The following is a 24,489-nucleotide window of genomic DNA, read 5'->3' on the forward strand; positions in this document are numbered from 1 at the left end:
AACCAATACTGTTTTCAAAGTTGGTGAGGGCTAACGAATTGAGCTGGAAGACAAAAGCTAAATAAAATAGACTTCCGCTCTATTTCTATGTCCAGTAAACTGTTGTCTAAGCTGAAGGATGTGTAGAGTTGGACAAGTTAGAACTAGGCTGGATAGAGACACCAGCTCCGTCCTAGCAGCACAGGCTTTCTTCCATCTCCCACTCAGCAGCGTTTTATGATTTACTCTGTCTATGGAAGCTTCCAAAGCCTTTTGGGATGGGCTCCTTTTTCTCCTAACCTAGCTCCTAAGTTAGGACCAATGAGAAAACTTCTGAGTCTTTAATTTGCATTGTCACTTTAATGTCATTTTTTCAAGTAGTGGGGTCAGACTTGCCGGGACTAGACTTGCCGGGACTTTCCAAGAAATTAGTAATGATGGTGATCATGATCACTCACATTATCCAGGAAGGACACAAAGGCGCTCTCTCCTGTGGTTGTGGTTTTCCTGAAGTCCAAAATCTTGCTCACGTCGAGCATCATGAGTACATGTTTTTCATGTACCCAGAACGTTCCTCTATTAAAATATTCACATTTGCCTTTAGTCATTCCATGAAGAAGATGCTCTTTTACAAAACACATCTCCTACCCCCACCCTGCCAGATTATCTAGCATTATTCCTGTCCTGTTGCATGTTTGGGGCAAAAAGAAAGACTTCCTGGTCTCTTGCTCCTTTTCCAGTCACCCAAAGCCAGTGAACAGATTCCTATTAAAGTGCTTTAATGTGCTGTTCTTGTCCTTGAAGCTGAGTTAAGATGAGGCTGTTAAAATTTCTGTAGCAAAGAAAAAAAGAGAGAAAGGAGAGAAACCTGCCACAGTGGAACCAGATGGTTGCCAAATTCAGTGTGAAATTCAGAGCGAGCGTGAGAGAGTTCCCTGAGGGTGGGTACCCTGACTGTACCCAGGACAGAAGTCAGATTCTGCGCACCTGGAGCTCTTCTCTGAGGAGCTTCCTACGTCCCTTTCCTGGGAACCAGGGTCTTCCCCAGAGTTTTGTCCTCGGCCTTCTGTACAAGCTGGATTCTCTCCAGCACAATCTTATACACGCCTATGACTTCAAATATGCTAATGAGTTGCAAGAAGTTTGGAAAAAACCTGAATGATCAGCCATAGGGGATTAGCTCGAAGTGGCCTAATTATTTAGCAGTAAAAAAGCAATTTGGAAATTTATGCTTGATTCAAAATAATATTTGCATTATGTATAAAATACTGTATAAAGTATGTACAAAAAAGTATAAGTGTAAACTGAAAACACCCATTTTTGACCAATTTGCAGGGTCGTAATTAACAAGAGTAATGAAGATAATTGATGGAAAATTATTGAGGATTAAAAAATAAAATACTAAAGTATGAAAATTTTCATATTAATATATTTATTATTTAATTGTATTCTATAGTATTAATATGTTGTAACAAAAAGAACTGATGTTCATGGTAAAAAAAGTAAGATATATATACAAGTGAAATATGGAGAATACATCTGGTCCCAGCCAGCTAGAGACCAGCACAGCTAACGTATTGCTGTGTGTCCTTCCAGAGCCCTTCCTTTGCATATCTGTTCCTCAACATTCATTTATTCAACAGACCCTGCCATGTACCAGACACTGCTTTTTTAGGCACTTGCAATGAAAGGGTGGACAAGCCAGGGGCAGGTGGGAGAAGCTCCTTGCTCTTATGCAACTTATATTTTAATCTGGAGAGGCAGAGGAAATATGAGATAATTTCAGAAAATTATAAGTACAATGAAGAAAATTAAACAGAGTAATGGACTAGACAGTAATTGTAGGAGACAGTTACATTAAATAGGATAGAGAAAACCTTGATGTAGGTGTTTGATCTCAGACGTGAATGATGAGGAAGACCTGGGCGTGTGAAATTCTGAGAGAACATTCCAGCCAGATGGAATGGCAAGGACCAAGGCCCTGAGGCAGGAATGAGCTTCTTCGAGGGCCTGGGAAGATGCCCGTGGCTGCCGTGTGGAGAGTCAGGGGGGATGGGGTGAGATCAGGTTGGAGGGACTAGACTATATTGGGCCCATGACAGGCCAAATGAGGAATGAGCATTTTACTGGAAGTGCAGTGGGAAGCCAGTAGGCAAATTAGATAGAGGTGCCATAGGACCTTATGCACAGAAACAGTACTCTGGTAGACGTGTGAAGAATGGATTGTAGAGGAGCAAGGGTAGGAATTGAGGGGTCATTCAGGTTGCTCTTGTGGTTGGCCACGGGGAGCCTGCTGGTGCCTTAGACAAGGTGGGAGTAGTGGAGGAGAAGAGAGGGTACATTTGAGCTGGATTCTGGTGGGAATAGGACTTCTAAAGGAGGGAAAGAGGAATCAATGAGACTTCATGGACTGTGCTTGAAAACTGGATGAATCATTGGTGCCATTTATAGAAATGAAGTCATCACTATACACTATTTTCTAACCTGCTGAAATGAAGCTTTTACTAGTACAAAGTGAGCAGGAATAGCAGAGTTGAAATGAAAATAAGCAGAAAAGGGATCTTACAAATAGGCATAAATACCTAAAGGCTCATAAATAGTTACAGTTACAATAGTTGCTGTCCAGAATTACAGTACGTAAAAGTGGTGACTTAAAGTGTTCATTTTTATTAATTTTTTTAACCAAATAACCTAGAGCCTTATCACGTCTACGTCTCTGCACCTTATCCCTGTTGTCATTTCCTGGCATACTTGTGCAGCTTCTTGCTGGACGTGACATATGATGTCTATTGGTTCCTTAAATAAAAGTCTTGCTTTCTTTCTAAAACCTCCATCATCTCCGGGACCTCTATTTCTGGTAATGTTATCACAATATTTAAGTTCGTCAAACTAGAACCTCTGAATCATTTCCTCTTGTCCATCATATCAATTGATACCGAGTCTTACTGATTTTAAGTGACAGAGACTCAACTCCGAGGAGCTTATGTATAAAGGGAAATCACTTGGTTAACAACCAAACCACAGAAGAGCCAGACCTCAGAGATGCCCAGAGCAGGAAGTCAGATGCTTTTCATCTCTGCTCCCCATCCTCTGAGAAGCTTCCTTTGCTCAGTCAGGAATAGGGCCCAGAAGCTCTCACCTTCACCACCAATTCCAGTATTTAAAATCCTGAGGAAGAGCTCTGATTGGCCCAGCTGAGGTCACCCCTGCAGCTAGGGGATCTATGATAGGCAGCCCCCACTTGAACCACAGAGATGAAGTAAGTGGAGGTCAGGTCTCCAAAATATGAAAGAGAGGTTGTTGGATTTAGAACGAGTGCTAGGTAGACAATATTTTGTAATAGCTGTTCACCACAGGAGGCTTTCAGCTGGGTTTTTTGGGGAGGTTAATAGAAATACAGGGCTATACCCATAGTACAGGACAATATAACTAACATTTGTATAGCATACCTTATTTAGTCTGATACTAAAACTACCCTTTGAGGTAGGTGGTATTATTTATGTTGCACTGATGAGGAAACTGAGGCTCGGAGACAGTTAGTGATTTGCCCAAGGTCACACAGTAGCGTGTGGCAGAACTAGGATCTGAACTTAGTCCATCTGAAATGGTCCCATCCTCTGGGCTCTCTTCTTTTTGGCTTCATTGTTGTCAGTAGATACTGAGTGCTCAGAACTGTTCTGAGCAGTGACAAAAAGCCTTATTCTTGGGAACCAGGTGCTATTTGATGCACTGTAATGAACCTGTGATAACTATTATCTTAAATTTCCAGGGAAATCACACTGTCCCCATTGCCTTACCTGTTGGACCACATGGTCTGAACCTGCTGAACGTGCCGTCCTGCCAGCTCTCCCTTTCAGTTCTCCCTTCTCCTCTCTAGGGCAAACAGTGTACAAGTCATTATTTTTTGCTGTAGATTGATAATCTATGGACAAGAATAAAAGAAAACATTTGTTTTACAGGATTGGTGTACAAAATTATTGTAACGAGATCAACAAAGTCCTATTGCTATGGGATGCCCTCTGAAATCACCTTTTCCTAGAAGGGTGATAGAGAGAGGAATGGTATACGATGCAGACTCCCTGGTCATACTAGCCGGGGTACAAGTCCCAGCCATGCCACACACAGCTCCATGTCCTTACACAGTGGCCCCGCACCTTCTGAGCTACCTCCTCACTTCGTTTGTGGCTAATAATGGTGCCTACTTTATAGGACAATGTATGTAAAAGGCTTGATGTTCAATAAATAGTAGCTTTTATATACATAAATAGTGGCTATTACTACTACTAATAGCAATGGAAGGATTTAGAGAAAGTGTGTCAGAGGTATAAAATTTGCCAGTATATTGGGCAAGCCACGGGTTTAACCCATCTCAGCATTTATTTAAAAAAATATAGGATTCTTAACAGTCCCATCGTTGATTTTCTTCTCTCAGTGTGCTGACAAAAATCCATGCTTCGTGGAGCTTTCTACTTGGGAGAGACAGATGAGAATCAAATAAATATAAAATGTCATATATGTGACGGTGATAGATTAGGCAGGGAAGGGTGATAGGGAGAACTGGGGAGCAGGCTGTGATTTCATAAGGATTTCAGGGACAACTTGTGTCTTAAAGATGAAATCCCAGCGTTGCAATAATCTCACGACCCAAAGACCTTATTGCCATAGAGCAAAAAACATTTCCAGACCTCAGCCACGGGTTCAGGCAGATGTCGGTACCACATTCAAGGCAGAGAGCATTTAGGCAGACCCTTAAAATTCATCTTGACCACGTGTGGTTTGTATTTTTCATCTGTCCTTCCTCCTTGTCCACGAATTTGCTGGCCCCTCTTCTAAGTTTTATCATCTGATGCTCGATTTTTCTGTAGGTTTTTCTTTTCTGCTAATGTCTCACAAGGAAGGAATTGTCTCTGTGACCTGGGTTGGAAATCGTGCTGCAGATGGTGCTCGCTCCAGTAACAGGTCTCTTTTCCCTGAATTAGGATCGATCGGTGGCCTCTTCTTCGCGGTCGGCATCGCCCAGTATGCCCTGTTGGGATACTTCATCCGCTCCTGGAGGACCCTAGCCGTTCTGGTTAACCTGCAGGGAACAGTGGTCTTTCTCTTATCTTTGTAAGTAGTTTTTCCTCTTAGAGTTTTAATTTAATAAGCAGAAGGAATGTCTTAAGAGGATGCGGGTCAATGAGCGACGTTATTCCCTTTCAGGAGTTTGCCTGAACTGACTTTGGTGAAGAACTAAATTCCTCACGTGCTCCAATGCTTGGCAGCTCCTGGGAAGAGAGATGCTAAATTAATTCAGAATGCAGGTATCCCTTGTTTAAAGTAAACTCTCAATAGACTGCATTTTAACCTTCAAATTGTTGACGTAGGGTAACAATCTCTTTTTTAACCTAATGCCTCAAACTTAAAGCTCTTCAGGCTGGATCAGATCCCGTGCAGGTGTGTGACTGAGGTATGATATTGTAGAGGCATCGATTCATCCTACAGATGAGTGTCACTTCAGGGCCTCTAAATGTAGACTCTGGAAGATTCTTCCATATGGGAGAAATCCTTAGAGTGCACGGGCTCACAGCAGTGAAAGGATGATTGCCTGGTCAGGGCAGGGTTCTACCGTGGCTTGCCCAGAGTGTCACACTGTGGCTCTCTGAATGCTGTAAGGTGAGCCACCAACTTAGGGCTGTTTCACCAGAAGTTGTAATGTGCTTATGAAAGGTTTTCTCCTGAAGTGTCAAACTTCTAACTTTAATCATGAAAATCTTTGGGGTAAATCAAATGCTCAGCTGATGGTACCAGCTTTCTTCTGTGCCATACGGTGAGGGATGCCTGGAGAAGAATTTTCATTCAGATAGATCTTTAATCTAGTGCTGCTTTATTCAGATTCTACTAATTGACATTTGGTGGAGATTGCATTGGAATCTGTTTTCATATTCTCTTTGAAAGTAAGAGAATTTTTAAGTGCAAAAATGAATATAGTAGAAATAGTTAATCTACATTTAAAAAGGCAACATTTATTAAATGCATTTAGTTATGTCAATTGGAGTGAGGTGATTTTATTAGAAAGGGAAACTAATAATGTTTTATTAGCTTGTGTACTGTAAATTTTTGGAATAAGTGGGTACCTAATATAGTTCCTTGAATTAATAAGCATTCATGTAAATACTGGTGGATAAACGAATTTTTAAAAAAATATTTAATCAATCTCATACTTCTCAACCCAATCTGGCTCTCACCTCTCCTCGAGTAGTAGGGCGACTCTGATGGATGATATGAGCTGTTCAGCTTTTCTGTTTTTGAATGTGTGGTCCCAGTTTGATACTGCTTAGTGCTAGGTGGAGACATCCTCAATGGGAAATGAATTCAAGTCATGAAAAATAGGAAGAAGAGGGAAAAGACCCTGTAAAATTGAAATACATATTTATTCTATTAGGCCTGGAATGTGAGGCTTCCCACTGTTGGGCTGCAGTTTATCTTCCTAACTTTCTCCCACCCCGTCCCCGTGCTCTGCGTTCCAGGCACACTAAGCTGCTGTTGTGCCCACTCTACACCTGCTTGTCTGCTTCTCTGCCTCCCACTCAGTGCTGTGCCTGCTCTTTCAAAGCCCTTCTCCGTTTCCTCTCATTTAATTAATAACCTTCTGGTTTCCTCTGGTGTCACCCCCTCCACGCTTTTCCTGATCATACCTCCAGCTACAAGTCATTCGATTTCTTTTCTGAATCCTGCGGCACTGAATGTGCACCCTCCGAGTGGTCCTCTGATTTCTGCCTCACGCTGGAGTCTCTGTACACCAGGAACTCTGACAACAGCAGGCTCTTTGCTTCGTTACATCTCCCCCAGCACCAGAGCGCGGGGCTTTCCCCACAGTAGATCCTGCGTATCTAGTATCTATCGGACAAATGTTGGTACAAAAACATTTGGAACTTGCCTTCAGCATTAACCATCAGCAACATAAGAAAAAGTCACATTATTTTAGAGTCATACCTTGTTGGTTTGCTTTACTAGAAACACTACTTAGCTTAAAAATTCCTCATTTTCACAATACTTGAATTCGAGTAGTTTTATTTTAAAAATCAGTGCTCCCTTGATTTACAAAGATTTTCCACCTTTTAAGAAATTTACAGAACATTTTGAGCAGAGGCAACATTGTTAAGTTATCCCTGTAGCCTCTGAAGGTGACCACAGCGCTGTAAGAAGGCATTGTGTTCAAAGGCTTGCTTTTTCTTTTGAAAACATGTTACTCTTTTGTGTGCATAATCTTCATGTGTTGGAACTCTTGTTCCCCAGTCTGTCCATTGGCACCTAGGCGAGACTTTGTGCAAGTAAGCGTATTGGCTTCTCAAGATGTGGAGCAGTATCAGGTCCTAAGTTTGTGTAATCAATATAAACCTTTTCCCAAGTAGAAATAGTTTTATTAATTCGGAATCAGATTTCCAAAGCCTGAATATCTCTCAAATATCATCTTTAAAAGTGATTTATAAAGCTATAAAGTAATGTTTATTGCATATAAACAATTCTGAAAACACAGAGAAGATTAGGGAGGAGGGGAATGACTTAAATCACCCCAAGATCATCACTGTTAATATCTTGGCAATTTCCTTGTTGGTTCCTTTTCAGTCCTCCCAGTCGTCCTCAGTTGTAATTTTTATTATGATAGACTTTCTAGTATCTCACTTATTTTTCCCGAGTGTATGCTGTATATTCATCACCGAAGTCCTCTCTTCTGTTCTTTTTATTTGTATTTAGACTTAATCGAGTAGTTTACGTGGTCCTTCATACACACCCTGTGAATAGGGCCAGTTGATCCAACTGACGATCAGCAGAACGAACTTCCAGCAGAACAACATGTCGCTTGATGATTTACTTGTGTATCAGTAATGATAATCAAATGGCAACGAAGAAAAAATGAAGGGATTTTTCAGGATGTTGTAGAAGGCCTTTGTTCCTGCTTTTGCTGACAATCAAATGGTGTGCATGAATATTCTTTCCCTGGTAGCAAAACTCCTGGGAAAATCCCTGACTTTTTGTTTCCATGGTCTTTATTCTCAGCACCTGTTTGCTCGATACAAAATGCAAGTGCTCAGTACATAGTTGTTGACAGACTGGCTGTCCGTGAAGTTCCAAATTCTGTGATGTTTGTTGTCAATTCACTATCCTTACTGAAAGGCATGGTGAATTCTAAATAGCCAATATTATTTGTACAAGTTTCATTTTAGGCAAATAATGTCAAGTTAGATCAAAAGGTATTTGATGTGTTTAGTAAACACGGTTTCCGCGTTCCTGCTACAGTTTTGTCGTTGAAAAGTCCTCTAAAAGTGTATGCAGAACTGTGAAGAGGAGAAAAGATGCACAATGTCTGAGTCTTGAAACTGTTGGGAGATATCAGTGGTGATATAAATGTTCAATCCTTTGTAGTCATATTAGAAAATAGCTATTGTTTTGTAACTGAAAGTTAACCAGAAAATAACCTTTATTCTTTAAGGTCTTGGGGGCTCAGGAAATAGCCTCGGGGTATTATTAAAGCCCGAGTGTCAGCTGAGTGGTGTATTTTGAAGCAGTAAATGGTCAAAAGTAGCTAAGATGTGATCAACCCTGTTTGATTTTTATGTTTAGTCTTAGAATAATCTCTCCCTTCTTAAGAACATATCACTATGTTAAAACCACTTTTTTAAAAATTTATTTTTTCTGATGAGATAATAAAGATTTTTATCTTCTCTGTGAGACTTCTTCAGAACTTAAAAAAACCTACCAACTCTGCAGTATTATTCTGACAACACTTGGCTATGATTTAGAGCCATAGTTCTGATTATGCTTTATGAAGAATTTGTATTATTCAGTATTATAGACTTCACTTGCCGTTCAGATATTAGAATTGGCTTAAAAGGAAATGCGTACTGTTTACCTTTTCCTCTGCTGTTTTGGAAGCGTGTTCTTGGTTTCCGTTCATAAAGTAGGCCACCGTTGAACATTGGCATGCTGTTGAAAGTCCCCCCTCTCGTTCTTCTGTATGTCGTTGGGAGAGTCATGTTTTCAACCTCACGTGGAATCCGGTTGTGGTGAGGGAATCCGTGTACTGCGTGGGTGAATTGTCTCCTTCCTGTGCACACGTACGTGTATGAATATACAGCCTTTAATGACATCTCTTTCAGATTCATTCCTGAATCCCCTCGTTGGTTATACTCCCAGGGTCGACTGAGTGAGGCTGAAACAGCTCTGTACCTCATTGCCAAGAGGAACCGCAAGCTCAAGTGTACGTTCTCACTAACACATCCGGCCAACAGGAGCTGCAAGGAGACCGGAAGTTTTCTGGACCTGTTCCGTTACCGGATCCTCTTGGGGCACACTCTGACCCTGATGTTCATCTGGTAATTATAGCTAAGGGGTGTTTTGTTGATCTTCAACTAAGATTGCTAAAAGTCTATTGATAATCTGCTCCTTCTTCAGGGGTTACAGAAGATTTTACCTCTTTTGTCAGCATGAGGTTGTTTACACAAAAACAAGGCCCCCAACCCTTAGTGACTGGTGTTGTGCTCACCTCTGTTTTCACGGCACCCTCCCTATCTCAATGAGGAAGTGATGGTGCCTGACCACAGGTTGACTGAACTTGAGTAAGTAGTCATCAGAAACATGTCTTTGCTCATGAGGTAGTTCATGTAAATATTTAAGTCCCCCCACCCCAAAAAGGAAAGCAAGCAAGCATATCAGAAACAGAAGAGTTTCTAAATAGGACTTTAAAAATATACGTACCTTTGGTTTTGGCATCAAGCAGTTGGATAGCACATTCTAACCCAATGCACTGTGCCACATTTTGAGTGGCTTTCTCACACACTCACTCACTAGGGTGGGCTAAATGTTATCCTTGTACAAATGGATCCTGGGAGTGTAAAATGACCGACTCAAAGCCACACATGCAGATGAATGAATGAATGAATTAGCACTCTCTGAACCTGATTTTCTGGTTTAGCATATTCCAGCCTGCCTCTCAAAATGCTCTCAGGATTAACATAAATTGCACTGAATGATTCAAGATGGTTCCATTCAGATAATAAAGTTGTGGAAAGGGGAGAAATGTATGGGCAATACATAGAATTTGTGAGATGCACGTATGTTGTAGCGTCGTACGTTCTGCTAGGGTGCCATAGATGTATTTGGTCCAGTATTGGGTGTGAACATCATACTTACTGGCTTAAAGGACTCTTGTGCTGTGGTTGGTTTGTATGTGTTTGCCATGAAGGCTGCATGAAAACTTACATTTTCATGTGGGGATAAATGAGGGTAATTTTATATGAACGCGATCTTATATATAAAGCTAAAAAGAACAGTAGATTGAGAATAAGAAACTGCAAAGTTATTTTTCTGTATCATGATTCTGTTTTCCTACCCAACCAAGTACTGACTGCCACCTGTATGGTCGGGGCCAGGTCACACCAACTGCCACCTTCCCACAGAGCCAGCACAGTGCTGGAATGTCACAGATGCATAATAAATGTTGAACAAAGGGCACAAGCTTGGAGGCATGGAGATTAAGGGAACCTTTAAAAGCCAAACCTGGCAACACAGCCTAGAAGCTGCTAATTTGAGGTTCTTCCTACTGTGAATTAATAAACTTACAACATTTGTTCAGGTACTTAGGACTCCATAAAACTCTGCAAATGCATGTCATATAGACAGTCAGTCAAACCCTCTACCTTGAAGGAAGCACCGACTTCTTAGAGATTCTCTACTTCTTGTTTTTAAGTTTTTAATTTTTTCGAGGCATATTAACTTTTGGGTTCTGACCTTTGGGGGATAAAAAACAGATGAACAAACTAGACTTAGAGCCAGGGAGAATGTCCCTGTTTATTTTATATCTTACACAGCCAAAGGAGCTCTTCTCAAATAAACTTCTTCCCCCTGGGCTCAGAGTGTTAAAACACATGATAATAGAGACAGTGTCGTTCCACATGCTGCCGTTCTTTTTGAAGACGCTATAAAATTCTACAGTCTTTTCTGTGGATCTGTCATTGAAGAAAGCCTTAACTGGGGAGTAAAATTATACCTCTGTGTTTAACATCTGTTCCTTTGTTTATTTCCCACAGTAGTGCCTTTTTAAATAGTTCTTTGATGCCCTAAATATACTGTTAAATATTATGCAAGCATTTTAAATTTTGTTTGGGGCCCATAAAGAGGATTGAAATGATTTTAATAGCTGTAATTATGCATCCCAATGATCAGCTCTGCCATCAAGGAAACTTGCAAGCAGAGTTCCCACCTTGGGACCATCAGCCTTCCTTGCCCATGCTCTCCCCGTTCTCTCTCACCACCAGCTGGTAGCTAAATTCCTGTGGTGTCCTAAACTGGCTTTGTTTATTTGTGCCCAACTTGATACCATCACAACTCAGTTTAAATAGGTATGTGTGTTTTCACACCTATTGGCTGGAATTACTTCATTGGGATTTCTATTTTAAATGCAGAGTAGACGCACACTAACACATACAACACATTGGGAATAGCATTATGTCAGAGGAGGTCTCCACTGCAGATAGAAAGGATTTTTAAAATATTTTGGAAAACTGCATAGGTTTAAATTAGTTTAGCCTGCTGCTTACAGGCAAGGTGCTAGAGGACAGGGAAAACAGACGACTCAGTGTCACCTTGCATCCTTACGTGTGATGTCCTGACTACAACATTGCTCATTGTCCATAGTATACGAGTGACAGCTCCACCCAATAAGGAGTAATGGGAAGTAGCTACTGCCCCTGGCTCATTTGCCAGAGAGGGATGAACATGAAGCAGTCCAGCTCCGTGGCTCCCTCTTGCCCTCCTCCCCATCCCTCTCCTTGGTTACTGTAGCCCATTCTTAATAGCCCAGGGCACTTGGCCCAATTCACCGTTTTGGCAGAGACAGAAGTATAGCTTTTCCTTTCCTGTTTGATCTCGTCATAGCCACCTCTTATTGGACTTTTTCTAAGGGAAGCAAATGGAAACTTCCCCTTGATAAACACTTGTCAGAGTGAATTGGAAAAACAGAAAAACTGGTGAACTTCCAAAGCCCAAGTGTTTCTATAGAAATTTACAAATTTATAGAGGTTTACAAAATGTATCCATATATTAGTAAAGCTTAGTTTCAGGGCTTTATTTTTTGGCTCTGTTCTGTTTTGTTTTTATAATGCAGTTTCCTAGGCACAGAAGTTCCCGTTACTCCCTTCACTCTGCTTGAGGAAGCCCTAACTGGGAGCTTCAGGAGGCACTTCGTTTGGCTCAGTTCCTGGGCTCCTTAGTTCTCAGACTGTGGGAGGTAGGCTCAGTGCCCAGCATTAGTGCCTGCCACCCAGGAGGTGCTCCCTCAATGTTTCAGCAACAGTAGGCATAAATCAGTGAATGGCTTTTCAAAGAGCCCTTCCCCAGTTGACCCCCCTAGAGGATCCTGCCTCTGCCATGACTCTGGTCTTCTCTTTCCTGTTCTAGGTGTCTGCAGCCTATGCACCTTCTGAATGCCAGATGGGGTTGAGAACCTGGTCGGGGGTTGGAGTGTCAGTCATTTCTGGCCTGCAGGTGACCCACTGACGATCCAGTCACTTCTCAGCCCATGTTCTCAACACCATCCTCTGTTGGCTTTCTCCAGGGGAGTTCTTTTCTAGAGTCATTTTGATAATATCACAACAGTTACCTAAGGCAAGTCTTCTATAAATTGTGGAATTAAGTAAGAATAGAGTCATTGTCTTCTATTAAACACAGAAATGCTTGATGAAAGCACAATGTCTTTCCTCTTCCAGTGGCTAGCCACTCATTTGCTTTATATAGCATCTAGATGAATCATTTCCAAGGCCCCTTTGTTTTTTCCTAGTATAGAAATTTAGATTAGAATAGAAATGTTAGTGAGAGAGCCAAGCTTATTGGTTAAGACAGATCGCATTATATTGAACCAGTATTTGAATCTTCTATGGCAAATTCTTATGTGCTTTTTCTATTGTCCTTCTTGTCTTTTACCCCCAATTGTAGGTTTGTGTGCAGCTTGGTCTATTATGGCCTGACTCTAAGTGCAGGGGATCTTGGTGGAAATATTTATGCCAACCTGGCCCTGTCTGGCCTCATAGAGATCCCATCCTATCCTCTCTGCATCTACTTGATTAACCAAAAATGGTGAGTATAGATGAATATGAAGTGCACAATATAGAATGCACACACACTCTCTTATATACATAAATACCTAAATATTATTGTCTCTGTCCGTATGCAGTATCTGCTAATTACTCCACAGTGATTAGAATTCTTTTCAGACCAAACACAGTTAGAATTCATTTTTTAATACAGTATTTCTTGGGTTTCATATTTACAAATTTTTGTATAGATTTTGAGTCTGGTATTCAAAGGCATTAATTACCACCTGAAGGTCTTTGAGGAGTCTCTGTGTAATCGTTCATCCCAACAGATAGGATTATTGGCTCTGTGTAGATGGAACTCCATCCCCCCGATCACTGTCATTTAGAAGTTCTTACACAGAACAGAGAACTGAAGGAACTGGGAAGCCTCTTCCTGCCTCTGAAGACCCACTTGACTTTGTTGAGAATATATCCTGCTTTTGCTGCTCTTCGTCAATGAGCACTGTTTTGAAATAGTTTGTAAAAGTTCTTTTATAGGTCCCCCTTTCCTCAATTTTCTCAGATTACTTCTGTAATTAAGCCCTTGACCAACGCAACTCAAAATCCCATTCTGTGTGAGCTAGAAGTCAGTTGGATTGTGCCATTTCTCATTCTCCAGCAATCATCATTTTAGTAACAGCAGCATCCCTTTAGCAGTGCACTTGGTGGCTGTGGTCATGGGTATTGAGCTTAGTGCATTTCGAAGGGCAGATTTGGCTTCTGTTTAATCGAAGGCTTTTTTCTGGGGGTAGTCCCACTTGCCTCTGCTGATGCCTCTGTTAGTGACTTGAGCTTATGCTCTTCATGGTCCAAGAGCTGAGTCAGGCAGCATATTCAGAACTCTGTCCCCAGCATCCCCAATGTGCCACACACCCCTCATTTGTGCTGTTACAGCTTCCTGTGCACACTTCTGATGATCCGTTAAAGCGTTAGAAGGATGCTATCCAGGGAATGTGCTGTGTGTCTTTCCATCCCTGGTGCCTGCCTAGCATGGTTCCTGTCACTTGAAAGCCATTTGATAGTGACTTAAATTAAGCACAATGACCTGGAGACTCACATCCTTTCCTGTCCCTCAGCTACCACCACTACAGTCAGGATTAAAATCTGAAGCAGAGGCAACGAGTGCCACCTTTGGGGTCAGGCAGACCTGAATTCAAATCTAGGCTCAGCCGCATGTTAGTTTTATGACTTGGACAAGTTCCCTCACTAGGCCTCCAGGTGCTTATCCTTAAACTAGGGCTTATAAAATTCCGCTGGCAAAACTGTTATAAAAATTACAGGTAATATTGAACTTCCTAATACAGGACCTGCAAGTTGTAGGCCCCTAGGAAAGGGAGGCTTATGAATGTTAATATCTTTCTTCCAAGTCTAGACCTCTTATTTAAAAATTATTTGTCCCAATAAAGTGTGCAATACGTTTCACTTAATTCTGCCATACTAACAAGAAATTTTTTTCTGTTTGTAGTTTTAAGAGAGAGAAGCTTGTTGGACAGTTTTTAAAATTTTAACTGCTTAAGAGACAAGTAACCAGAAAGTGAAGTGAGCTAGATTCATTCTCTAGATGATGGAGACTATAACAGTACCTGCCTTATGGCTTATTATTAGGATTAAGGTAATAGACAGAAAGCGTTTAAAACAGTGCTGGGACATAGTAAATACTCATAGAAATAGATAGAATGATGCTATGTTCTTTTCTTGCACACATCATTTAATCCTGCCATCCAGCAAGTTTTCCTTTGTTTCATGATGGTTATTTATTTTATGTCCTGGTCAGTCACATTTACCACTCACTCCTTAAGAAAAGATGAGCATATATAATGAAACTGGGGGCATTTAAAAAGGAAGGTTAGAGGGAAGAAGCAGATGGATTTATAAGATTCTCAAGAGAAATGTCTGCTTTCTTATTATTTAGGTTTGGTCGGAAGCGGACATTAGCAGCATTTCTATGCCTGGGAGGACTGGCTTGTCTTATTGTAATGTTCCTTCCAGAAAAGAAAGGTATGCTTTTCAAATTTCTACACGAGGGTTTTGAACAGCACTTTTATTACAATGAATCTCAATTTCGTAGAGAGATTACCATATGCCATGCTTCATTTCTGTGATTGCATATTATTTAGCAATTGTGTGGGGTATAATGGGCCAGATTCTTTCCATTGCCTAAACTATTCTCTGGGTGAATAATGTGCTTAGAGGTGCACTATTAATTCTTTCAGGCGATTAAGCTACCATCTGGGGTGTCTGGGCTGCAGCACTGGTGATGTTAGAGTTGTTTATTTGATGATGATGAGGACTGTTTAGTTCTGCCCCGGAAGAAGCTCCATCCAAGGCTGCAGATTGCGCTCCTTGTTCCAGCCAATCGCAGGGCTGGAGGTCAGAGCCGCTGGTTCTTAAAGGCGGCTTTGGCACCCCCACGTCTCCATCAGTACTCCCAAGGCCCTGTAACAATAACAGCAGCAACAGTAAGAATAATCTTTACTGTTGGTGACAGTTGACATTTTCTCAGTCTTATATAATGTGTGAATAAAACATCTTTAGGAAACTTTGGTACTTTTGTATATTTGTAGCTTTGGTCTACAAACAACTTCAAAAAAGGCATCCTTATCTAACCTCATTTCTACCCCCTATAGAAATTCTGTGGACAGTGCTGATTCTCAACCGTTTTTTTGGACTAGCACACTTGAGGCAAGCCAGCTATCGATCACATTCAGAACTGGTTTTGGAAGTGATTTTTGACAATGAGGAGGGGATCATCACTGACTGTCTGCTACTGGGCTATATGGTACAACGAAAGCCCAGTTTTGGGGGCTTTTGGATTTTGCCAGGGCTCCATAATGGAGCTTGTACTCCAGGGGTATCATTGTGAGATGGTTTACCATAGAGTTTTGATAACTACTAAAAATGCAGCTAAAGAATTCATTTTCCCATCAACGCACATCTTGTATTAAATGCTCCCTTGGTAACAGCTTCTCCTGGATGTTCAGTTGTACCAGTGTCTCACTGAAGACTCCAAGGCCACGTGTCCTAGTTCTGGAACCCTCCACCACCCCTGCTGTGCTGTTGGTTGCCACCTGAAGTTCTGTGCCTTGAATCCGGAGTGCGGATTGTTCACTAGTTTGGATTTTATCCAATATTTAGAACAGCCTTGGAGTGATTTTCATGGAATCATGGAAACTGGAGAATTCAGCACGTTTGCCTCTCTCTTATTCTCTAAGCAAATAGTTGCCTCTGCTAGTGCTGGGAGAAGGAGAACCTCCTCAGCCGTTGCCCGGCCATGGGCTTGCAGAACGCAGTGCCCAGTTCTGTTTTTCTGGACAAGACAGTAATGGGCTTCAAATCAGTGGGGCTTTAGGTTCAGCAATTTTGTTTTTCATAGACAACTGGGAAATTCATTTGTTTTCTACCTGTAATAGTCCAGTGTTCTATTTGTCACCACATAGAGAAAAACTTTTCATTATCACTGTAAGCACATCTGTAACCTATCACACGTCTGCAAGCCAGGCCAATTAATGTCTCCCCCCCCTCATATCTGTACACTCCAGGTAACCAGCGCCCTAGGACTCTGCACATGGCCCTTTCTACAAATAACCAAACCGAAAACAGATTTGTGGTCTCCCATCCAGACTAGTCATCACTCTCTGCTCACTTCCAGTCTGCTTTAAGAGAGCAGCTTGAACCCCTTGTCGAGTGTGTCCTTGGTGGACACTGAGTAAGAACATAGTGTAGCAGAATATCTTACACACTTGACAAATGAGCCTCAGGAACTTGATGCCTCTATTATACTTAGAAAAGTGCACGTCTAGTCTATTTTTGAAGATTTCCAGGGAAAGAAATTCCATAATGTCCCTTAGCAAATTGTTTCTATTTTTAATAACTATTAGAATGTTAGAATGATCCTCTTCCACTACAGCTGAGCCCATTTCCTTTCATTTTATTCATCACTAGAGATAGAGAACAGATGGCCACTTTTTTTTTTTTGCATAATCCTTTCTCTACTGTCAGAGAGTCATCTAGCTATTCCTGAATCTTCTCTTCTTTGAGCTAAAAAAATTTGTTCCTGAAGCTTTCTTTGAACCTTTCATATTTACTTTTAAAAATATTTTGATGGCTGTCTTTTAAATCTCAATTTTTTGAAAGTTCTGAGCTTTAAGCTACATGTTACGAAAGTTCTGATAAATACATATTAAGAGACCTAGTAGTTTGAAAAATTCCATTAACATCTTGTGTGAGCTTGGAGTCCACTCATTTTCTCATTGCTTTTTAGGCTCATTTGCCCTTACTTTTCCACCAAATATGCATTCATTCTCTCCTTTCTGCCAATTTAGGTGCCCCTCTACCCACCAACTTTTTTTAGCATCTATTTATGATGTGGTTCCCTGTGTCTGAGACACAGACATAAAGGTACATACCTCTAGAGGAGTCAGCCAGTAAGCTGGAAAATAAATTGTTTGTCATTCCTCAGCCTGTGGTTTATAATTATTAGACAAAAGTGTCCTGTCCAGTACATATTTGCACACTGGTTGGCCTCCAAGTTAATATTCTCCCCTGCGGGTAATGTTACCAGGTGGCCACTAACTTTTTCCACAGATTGGTCAACATACATTTTGCCTGATCTCTCTCCTTGCTTGAAGGATCCCAGTTAAGCCAAAATACTGACTACCATTTATTAAGTGTTGATTATGTGCTGAGTTCTCTTCATATGCAGATGGTATTACATATTATCCTCCTTGGGAAACTAAAGCTCAGATAGGTCGAACAACTTGTCCAAGGTTCCACAGCGAGTAAGAAGCACACCTGGGATTCAGATTTCAGGTCTTTCTGACTCTAAAGTCAGTGCTCTCTTAGAAATACTTTTTTGCCCTGTTAGGGTTTTAGGACCAAAGTATTTATAGCAAATGGTGAAGCTGTAGCCTTGGAGGACCCACGCTGCCCAATCAGGGCTGGCTCTGAACTCTGCGGTGGGCGGCCCTTTGGAAATTGGCCAGGATTCAAGAACCTGGGTTGTCAGGGTGACACTGGGCAAGGAGGTTTCTGGCAGTTGTGGCCCTGCCAGAGAATGTGAATACTGGGAAGTCCCAGCACACGACCCAGTAAACAAGTTTTGCAGTTGAGGGGAACATCCTCAGACTTAGCTACAGTAGAAGCTTTATATCTCATTTCTTTTCTCAACCTCAGTGTGCCCATTCTTTATTCATTTGCCTTCTCTAGGGCCGACTATATACAGGCTACTATTCACAAACAAGACCTAGTTCTTGGTCTTCGAAAGCTTACAATCTGGTGAGGGAAATGAGTGATTCAAAAAAAAAAACAAACAAACCCAAAAACGACAGATGGTACCATATGAGAACTGACAACAAAATGCTATGGGAACTTTAACTTCAGGCCATGGTAGTAATTGCAACCAGCTCTCCGCCTGCTTTACACAACTGTAAAACCAGACAAAAATGTAAGAAATGTTGATTTTCAGACATTGGACAACGGGCTGCACAGGACAGGCAGTGCTTCTTGAGAGAAGGGAAAAGAGCAAAGTGTGCCCCCAGGAGTGCCTGAGCTCAGGGTGTCCAAGCCACAGTGCAGGGAGAGGAGCCCAGCCAATCCTGGTGCTCTTACTGAATTGTGGAGACAGATATTGAAGTCTGGGAAGGCCAAGATGGCTGCAATTTACTGGTCAAAATACTGGAGAGGAGTAAGATGCACAGAGAGGAACTCCAGAGATCTGCAGAAGGGCTCTGAGGCTGTGGCTGCTTACTGAGCTACGCACGCAGTTGAGGAAACCGCCTCATGCAGGAGAGGACCACCCGCAAAGAGCAGGCAGAACAATTCTTAGAACCTAGGGCCATGCCTCGTCTGTGTTCCCTTCAGCCAGACATGGAGCGTTGGGTAGAGACCTGGGTCAGAGGAGCCCGACTCTAAAGGCTGCTCTCTGCTTGCCCTGAAAGGGCTTAAAAAAACTCAAAGGATCAAGTGCTTCCAAGTAACTTAACTGCATCCCAGAACAAAGAGCAACTATATTTAAAGGAATACAATAAAATCCAGCACCTAACAATGTAACATGCACAATGTATGACGTCCAGTCAGTATTACCAGGAGTGCAAATAAGCAGGAAAATTCCTCCCACAACCAGGAGAAATATCAGTAGAAATAAATTTTATGAAACACATAAGGAATAAATAATGCCAATTCTACACTTTCTTCCAGAACATAAAAAGGAAGGAATACTCTCCTAACATAGTCTGTGAGGCCAGCAATTACCCTGATACTAAAACCAAACAAAGACATAACAAGAAAACTATAGACCAATATCCCTCATTAATATAGATGCAAAAATCCTTAACCAAATATTAGCAAATTGAATCCAGCAATGTATAAAAAGGGTACTACTTCATGACCAAGCAGGGTTTTTCCCACGAATGTACGGTTCGTTTAATATTCAAACCTAATCAGTCTTGCTCACCATACTAAAAGATCAAAAAAGAAGAAAAAGCATATGATTATTTCAATGCCAGTAGAAAAAGCACTTGTCAGAATTCCACACCCGTTCATTACAAAAACTATCAGCAACTAGAAGTAGGAGTTTCCTTAACTTGAGAAAAGGCATTAAGGGAAAACCTACAGCTAACATCACATTTAATGGTGAAAAACTAAATACTTACTCCCTAAGATCAGGGAAAAGGCGCAGATATCCACTCTTATGGAGCATTCCAATTCTATGGAGCATTGTACTGAAATTACTAGTGAATACATTAAGGCAATAAAAAGAAATTAAAGGGATCCAAATTGTAAAGGCAGAAGTAAAATGTCTTTATTCATAAGACTACCTAATTGTCTCCATAGGAAACCCTAAGGAATATACAAAAAACCTACTAGATTTAATAAATGAGTTTAGCAGAGTCACATGACACACAATTTTATTTCTCTATATTAGCAACAAACATTTTATAATTGAAATAAAACAATACCGTTTCTAATAAAAATATACAATAGAGAGAGATTTTATAAAATATGTATAAGACCTATAGAAAACTATAAAATAAAACATTGATGAGAGAAATTAAAGAAGAATGAATAAGTGAATTGGTGGTAATAATAATAATAAAATAAATGAAAAGATTACCATGCTCAAGGATCAGAAAATAGTTTAAAATGTCACTTCTCCCCAAATCGATCTGTTTTCAGCACAGTCTCAATAAAATTTCCAGCCGGCTTCTTTTGTTGATAGATACTGACAAGTTAATACTAAAATTTTAATGGAAATGCAAATGATCTAGAATATTCAAAGTAATTTTTGTCAAGACAAATAAAGTTGGAGGACTTACCCTATCTGATTTTAAAACTTATTACAAAGTTACATTAACTAAGACAGTATGATATTGGCATAGGAATGGATGTATAGATAATGAAACAGAATTGAGTATGAAATAGACCCACATACGTGGTCAATTGATTTTTCTTTCATTTTTTGAGGGGGTTGAGATTTTATTCGCCTTTTGAAAATATTTTCTTCAGTCATAACATACATAGAAAGAAGGCGCATGGTCAGTTGATTTTTGACAAAGTAAGTCACTTCAGTGGGGAAAAGATAGTCTTTTCAACAAACAGTGCTGGAATAATAGGATAACCATAGGCAGAAAATTTGACTTCAACCTGTACATTACGTCATCTGCGGTAATTAACTTGAAATGGATGGTAAACCTAAATGTCAAGGCAAAAACCAGACAACTTTTAAGAGAGAACATAGGAGAAAAATCCTAGTGACTTTGGGTTAGGCAAAGATTTCTTAAATGGGACACAAAAAGCACAAGAAGAAAAATATTCATAACTTAGACCGCATCAAAATTAATAACTTTTGCTTTTCAAAAAACATTATTAAGGAAATGAAAAGCAAGACCCAGACTGGGAAAAATATTTGCAGCACATATACCTGATAAAGGACTTGTACCCAGAATATAGATGGACTCGTACAGTTCAGGAATGAGAAGAAAATAAAAGAGTCAAACAGACACTTCTCCAAAAGGATATAAAAATGGTAAATAAGCATGGGAAAAAATATTCAACATCATTAGACATTAGGGAATGGAAATTAAAACCATGATGGGATACCACTGCATACCCATTAGAATGGCTAAAATTAAAGAGACTGACCATACCAAGTGTTGGCAATGATAAGAAAGAACTGGACCTCTTATAGAAATGCCAAATGGTACAGACACTCTGGAAAACGTTAGCAGCTTATTTTAAAGTGAAGCATACTTCACTTACTAGATGACTCAGCTTTACCTGAAAGAAGCAGAAACAGATGCACACAAAGACTTTGATGCAAATGTTCATAGTAGCTTTATTAATAGCCCCCAACTGGAAGGAACCCAAATGCCCATCAGCAGAGGAATGGATAAACAAATTGTGGTATATCCATACGATGAACTATTACTCAAAAAAATATTACTGATACACACAACATGTGTAATTTAATGTTGTAAAAAGCAATTTTCAAAAGCATTATGCTAACTAAAAGAAGCCAGACACAAAAGTCTACAAACCAAATTATTTCATGCATGAGAAATTCTAGAAATGGTCAAACTATAGTGATGTAACTTTGTGCATATATGGTATTTTTCTTTGAAGGAAAAAAAAGCCAAAGGGAAGCAAAATGAATTGTGGTTCTTTGCCCAGCCTGTGTATCATAGTAGAGGGCCTATGGCTGTCTTAAGGATTTTTAACATATACGTGAATAATCAAAAATTTGCTATAAAACAATCTAGTGAATGAAGTGAATGATTAAGTTGAAATGTTACTATTTTCGGTCAGTGAAATGTAACTATAACACATTGAGACATTTTGTTCTGGTGACCCCAATTGGGCTTTGAGAAAACTTCCAGATAACTAGTTCCAAAAACGATGTCCTTAGTAGCTGCATCATTGGAATTAACTTATAACCTCTTGAGTTCAGTACCTTGAAGGATACAAGTGTTTTGAGAATTCCCTTTTTTTCCCCCAAAGATAATTCACTCTAATTTTCCCTTTTAAGTCACTTTTTTTTCTAAACAGTCGCTTCGAACATTCATTGGTAATGGCCAATAATATCTGATTTCATTTTCAGATAAAAAACCAAGGTCATGATTCCAGGGAACCATCCTACTGGCTGCAAAGCTTTTCTGACATTAATTCCAGTTGACGAACAGCCCAGCAGCTCTACCGGCAGGAGTCTCAAAAAGGATAAGAAATAATTTTGTAATAAACAGAGCTGTCTGAAATTGATGTGGGCTACCTTAAGAAAAAGTGAATTCCCCCGGGTTCAAGTGGCGACTTCAGACTCCACTGACAGGAAGATGGGAGAGAAGTTTCAAGCATCAGATGAGGTGTTAGGCTGATGGGAATGCTCTCTGGGCGTGCAGCTGGAGCCACGGTCCCCAGATGGGTCACGGCTGGAAGTGTCCTGAGTCCCATGTGAGAGACTTCTCCAGCCTTGGAACTTGTGGGTGTTGAGATGATAAGCCTTCTGTGAGGTGCCATTTGAATTCAATTTTCAGGATGGCAGTCCCCTAACCTGTTGTTAAAGGTGTAGTTGAGTGTCTCCATACAGTTCTGAAAGATGCCATTCTGTACAGGTTGAAAACAGTCCCAAAGATCATTTGCAGTCAAGCAAATGTGCACATTTCTGTTTGCTTCAGTGCCACCCACTGCCTTCTCCTGACTGATTCAGTTTTCTGGAAAATAATTGATGAATTTAATTTGCTCTCATTATGGGTTTAATTGAAGATGATAGATATCAAAAGTCCAGACACATATCTTGGGGTAAATGCTGAAAGGCAGAATTCTTTTTCCGAAGCGCCTCATGCCTTAAAATAAAATATTCAGTACTTAAAATTGCTAACATCTTCTTCCAAATAGCCTGGCAAAAGAAGAGAAAGCCCAGATGGTCGAGTTTGGCAGTGCCTGGGCCACTCGGTTCGGGATGCCATCTTTAAAGTAGGCAAAGGTTTATTTCATAGTCACGCCAGGAAGGTGAAACTTATATTTTGGAATGGAGTGTATTGTATGCCTCCCTCTCAGAAACTGAGAGAGCAGGAGCACAGATTCTTTTCGCTTAAATATCTCTCTTGTAGCCTTTCCACTTACTCGTTCAACAAATGTTTAGTGAGCACCAATGTGCATCGTGCTGACAGGTGCTGGGAGGGACACAGATACAAACAAGATTCCAGCCTTCGCTGGAGGCAACACAAAATATATTTTTGGGCAGACAAGATGGAAAAGGAAGCATTTACAGGAGAATGTCTGAAGCATGCCCATTGAATGGGTCAGGAAATAGGGGCAGTGGAGGTCAAAGGAAGGAGAGGATATTGCATCTGAGTTATTTAAGGGAAGAGTAGTTTATATGAGTCATGCCTACAGCCCCAAGGAAGAGGACAAGCGTGTTCTCTTTGGCAGAAATGTCAAGGAGGATGAGAGGCAATTACTTTGGTGATTAGGACATTGCTGTTGACTTTCAAGAGCAGGATTTCAGGGGAGGATGGTATTGGAAGCCAGCTTGTATGAGTTACAGGGCACACATGGAGGGTTGGTCACTCACTGGAGATGTTTGATAGTGAAGGGAGAAAGTACAACAGTCAATGAGATTTTTTTTTTTCCTCAGAAGGGGAAAATTGTCATTTTGAAGGTAGAGGCTAGTGGGTTTTTGAAGGGGAGAAGTTAAATGTGTTTGAAAGGAAATAATTAAATTGTAAGATCCCAGAGAGGATAATGTTAACAAAGAAAAGAACCACGGGATAATTGATAGTATTTTTGATAGGCAAGTGAAGTGGCATAAAATATATTTTTGCATTTTATGTTAAAATATTACATTAAGAAACTCAAATATCATTTTGATTAGTAATTCAAGTAAGAAGTTGGGGAGGAGGAAGCATTAAAAGTAGTTCCATATTTAGAGTCTTGTTCTTTAAAGAACGTTAATGCGTTATATCCTCTGGTGGTAATGTAACGGGCTTATTCCTTATCTTCGCAATGGAACACCGAGGAATGCAAACTGAAGAAAAGAGTTGCTCCGGACTTCGCCTCTGCCTCTTGTATCCATGACTTCCTCCTCTCACGTGCCAGGGCTTCTCATGCCCACCACGTTTTACATCACTGACTATTGAACAAGGGAGGGAAGAGGAGAGGCAAGGTTGGTGCATGAAACGTGGGATTTTCATGAAACTCACTGTACTGCCGTACACAAGTTTGCAGGGAGCTCTCAGGGATTTCATGGGGATAGCCAAAACATTGAGAAATATTTGTGTGATTACTAACCCTTTTGAATTTGGATGTACTACATCTTTGCTGTTTGCGATCAGCGTTAATGCCTCTTGCTCCCTCAGAATGAATGTGTCATTTGAAGGAATGTTTCTCTGCGAAGGTGCTCACAGGT

The 24,489-nt window shown here is 40.6% G+C and overlaps 1 protein-coding gene across 6 annotated transcripts in view; it reads left to right on the top strand.

Moving 5' to 3' along the window:
* SLC22A15 (solute carrier family 22 member 15) overlaps positions 1-24,489 on the top strand; it is a 111,113-nt gene that overhangs the window by 41,982 nt on the left and 44,642 nt on the right. For 5 of the 6 annotated variants that reach the window (XR_011494916.1, XR_006514609.2, XR_011494915.1 and 2 more), the window contains exons 5-8: positions 4,959-5,088; positions 9,120-9,335; positions 12,952-13,092; positions 15,004-15,089. Coding sequence is in view for 2 of the 6 variants with exons in the window: in XM_014848276.3 (XP_014703762.3) it covers positions 4,959-5,088; positions 9,120-9,335; positions 12,952-13,092; positions 15,004-15,089 (573 nt within the window). In the remaining 4 variants the exon portion in view is untranslated. Of the gene's footprint in view, positions 1-4,958; positions 5,089-9,119; positions 9,336-12,951; positions 13,093-15,003; positions 15,090-15,718; positions 21,103-24,489 lie in introns of those variants that run through there. The other variant, XM_044749221.2, reaches the window with a different exon arrangement.

Source organism: Equus asinus, chromosome 16 (genome assembly GCF_041296235.1).
Source record: "Equus asinus isolate D_3611 breed Donkey chromosome 16, EquAss-T2T_v2, whole genome shotgun sequence".
Classification (NCBI taxonomy): domain Eukaryota; kingdom Metazoa; phylum Chordata; class Mammalia; order Perissodactyla; family Equidae; genus Equus; species Equus asinus.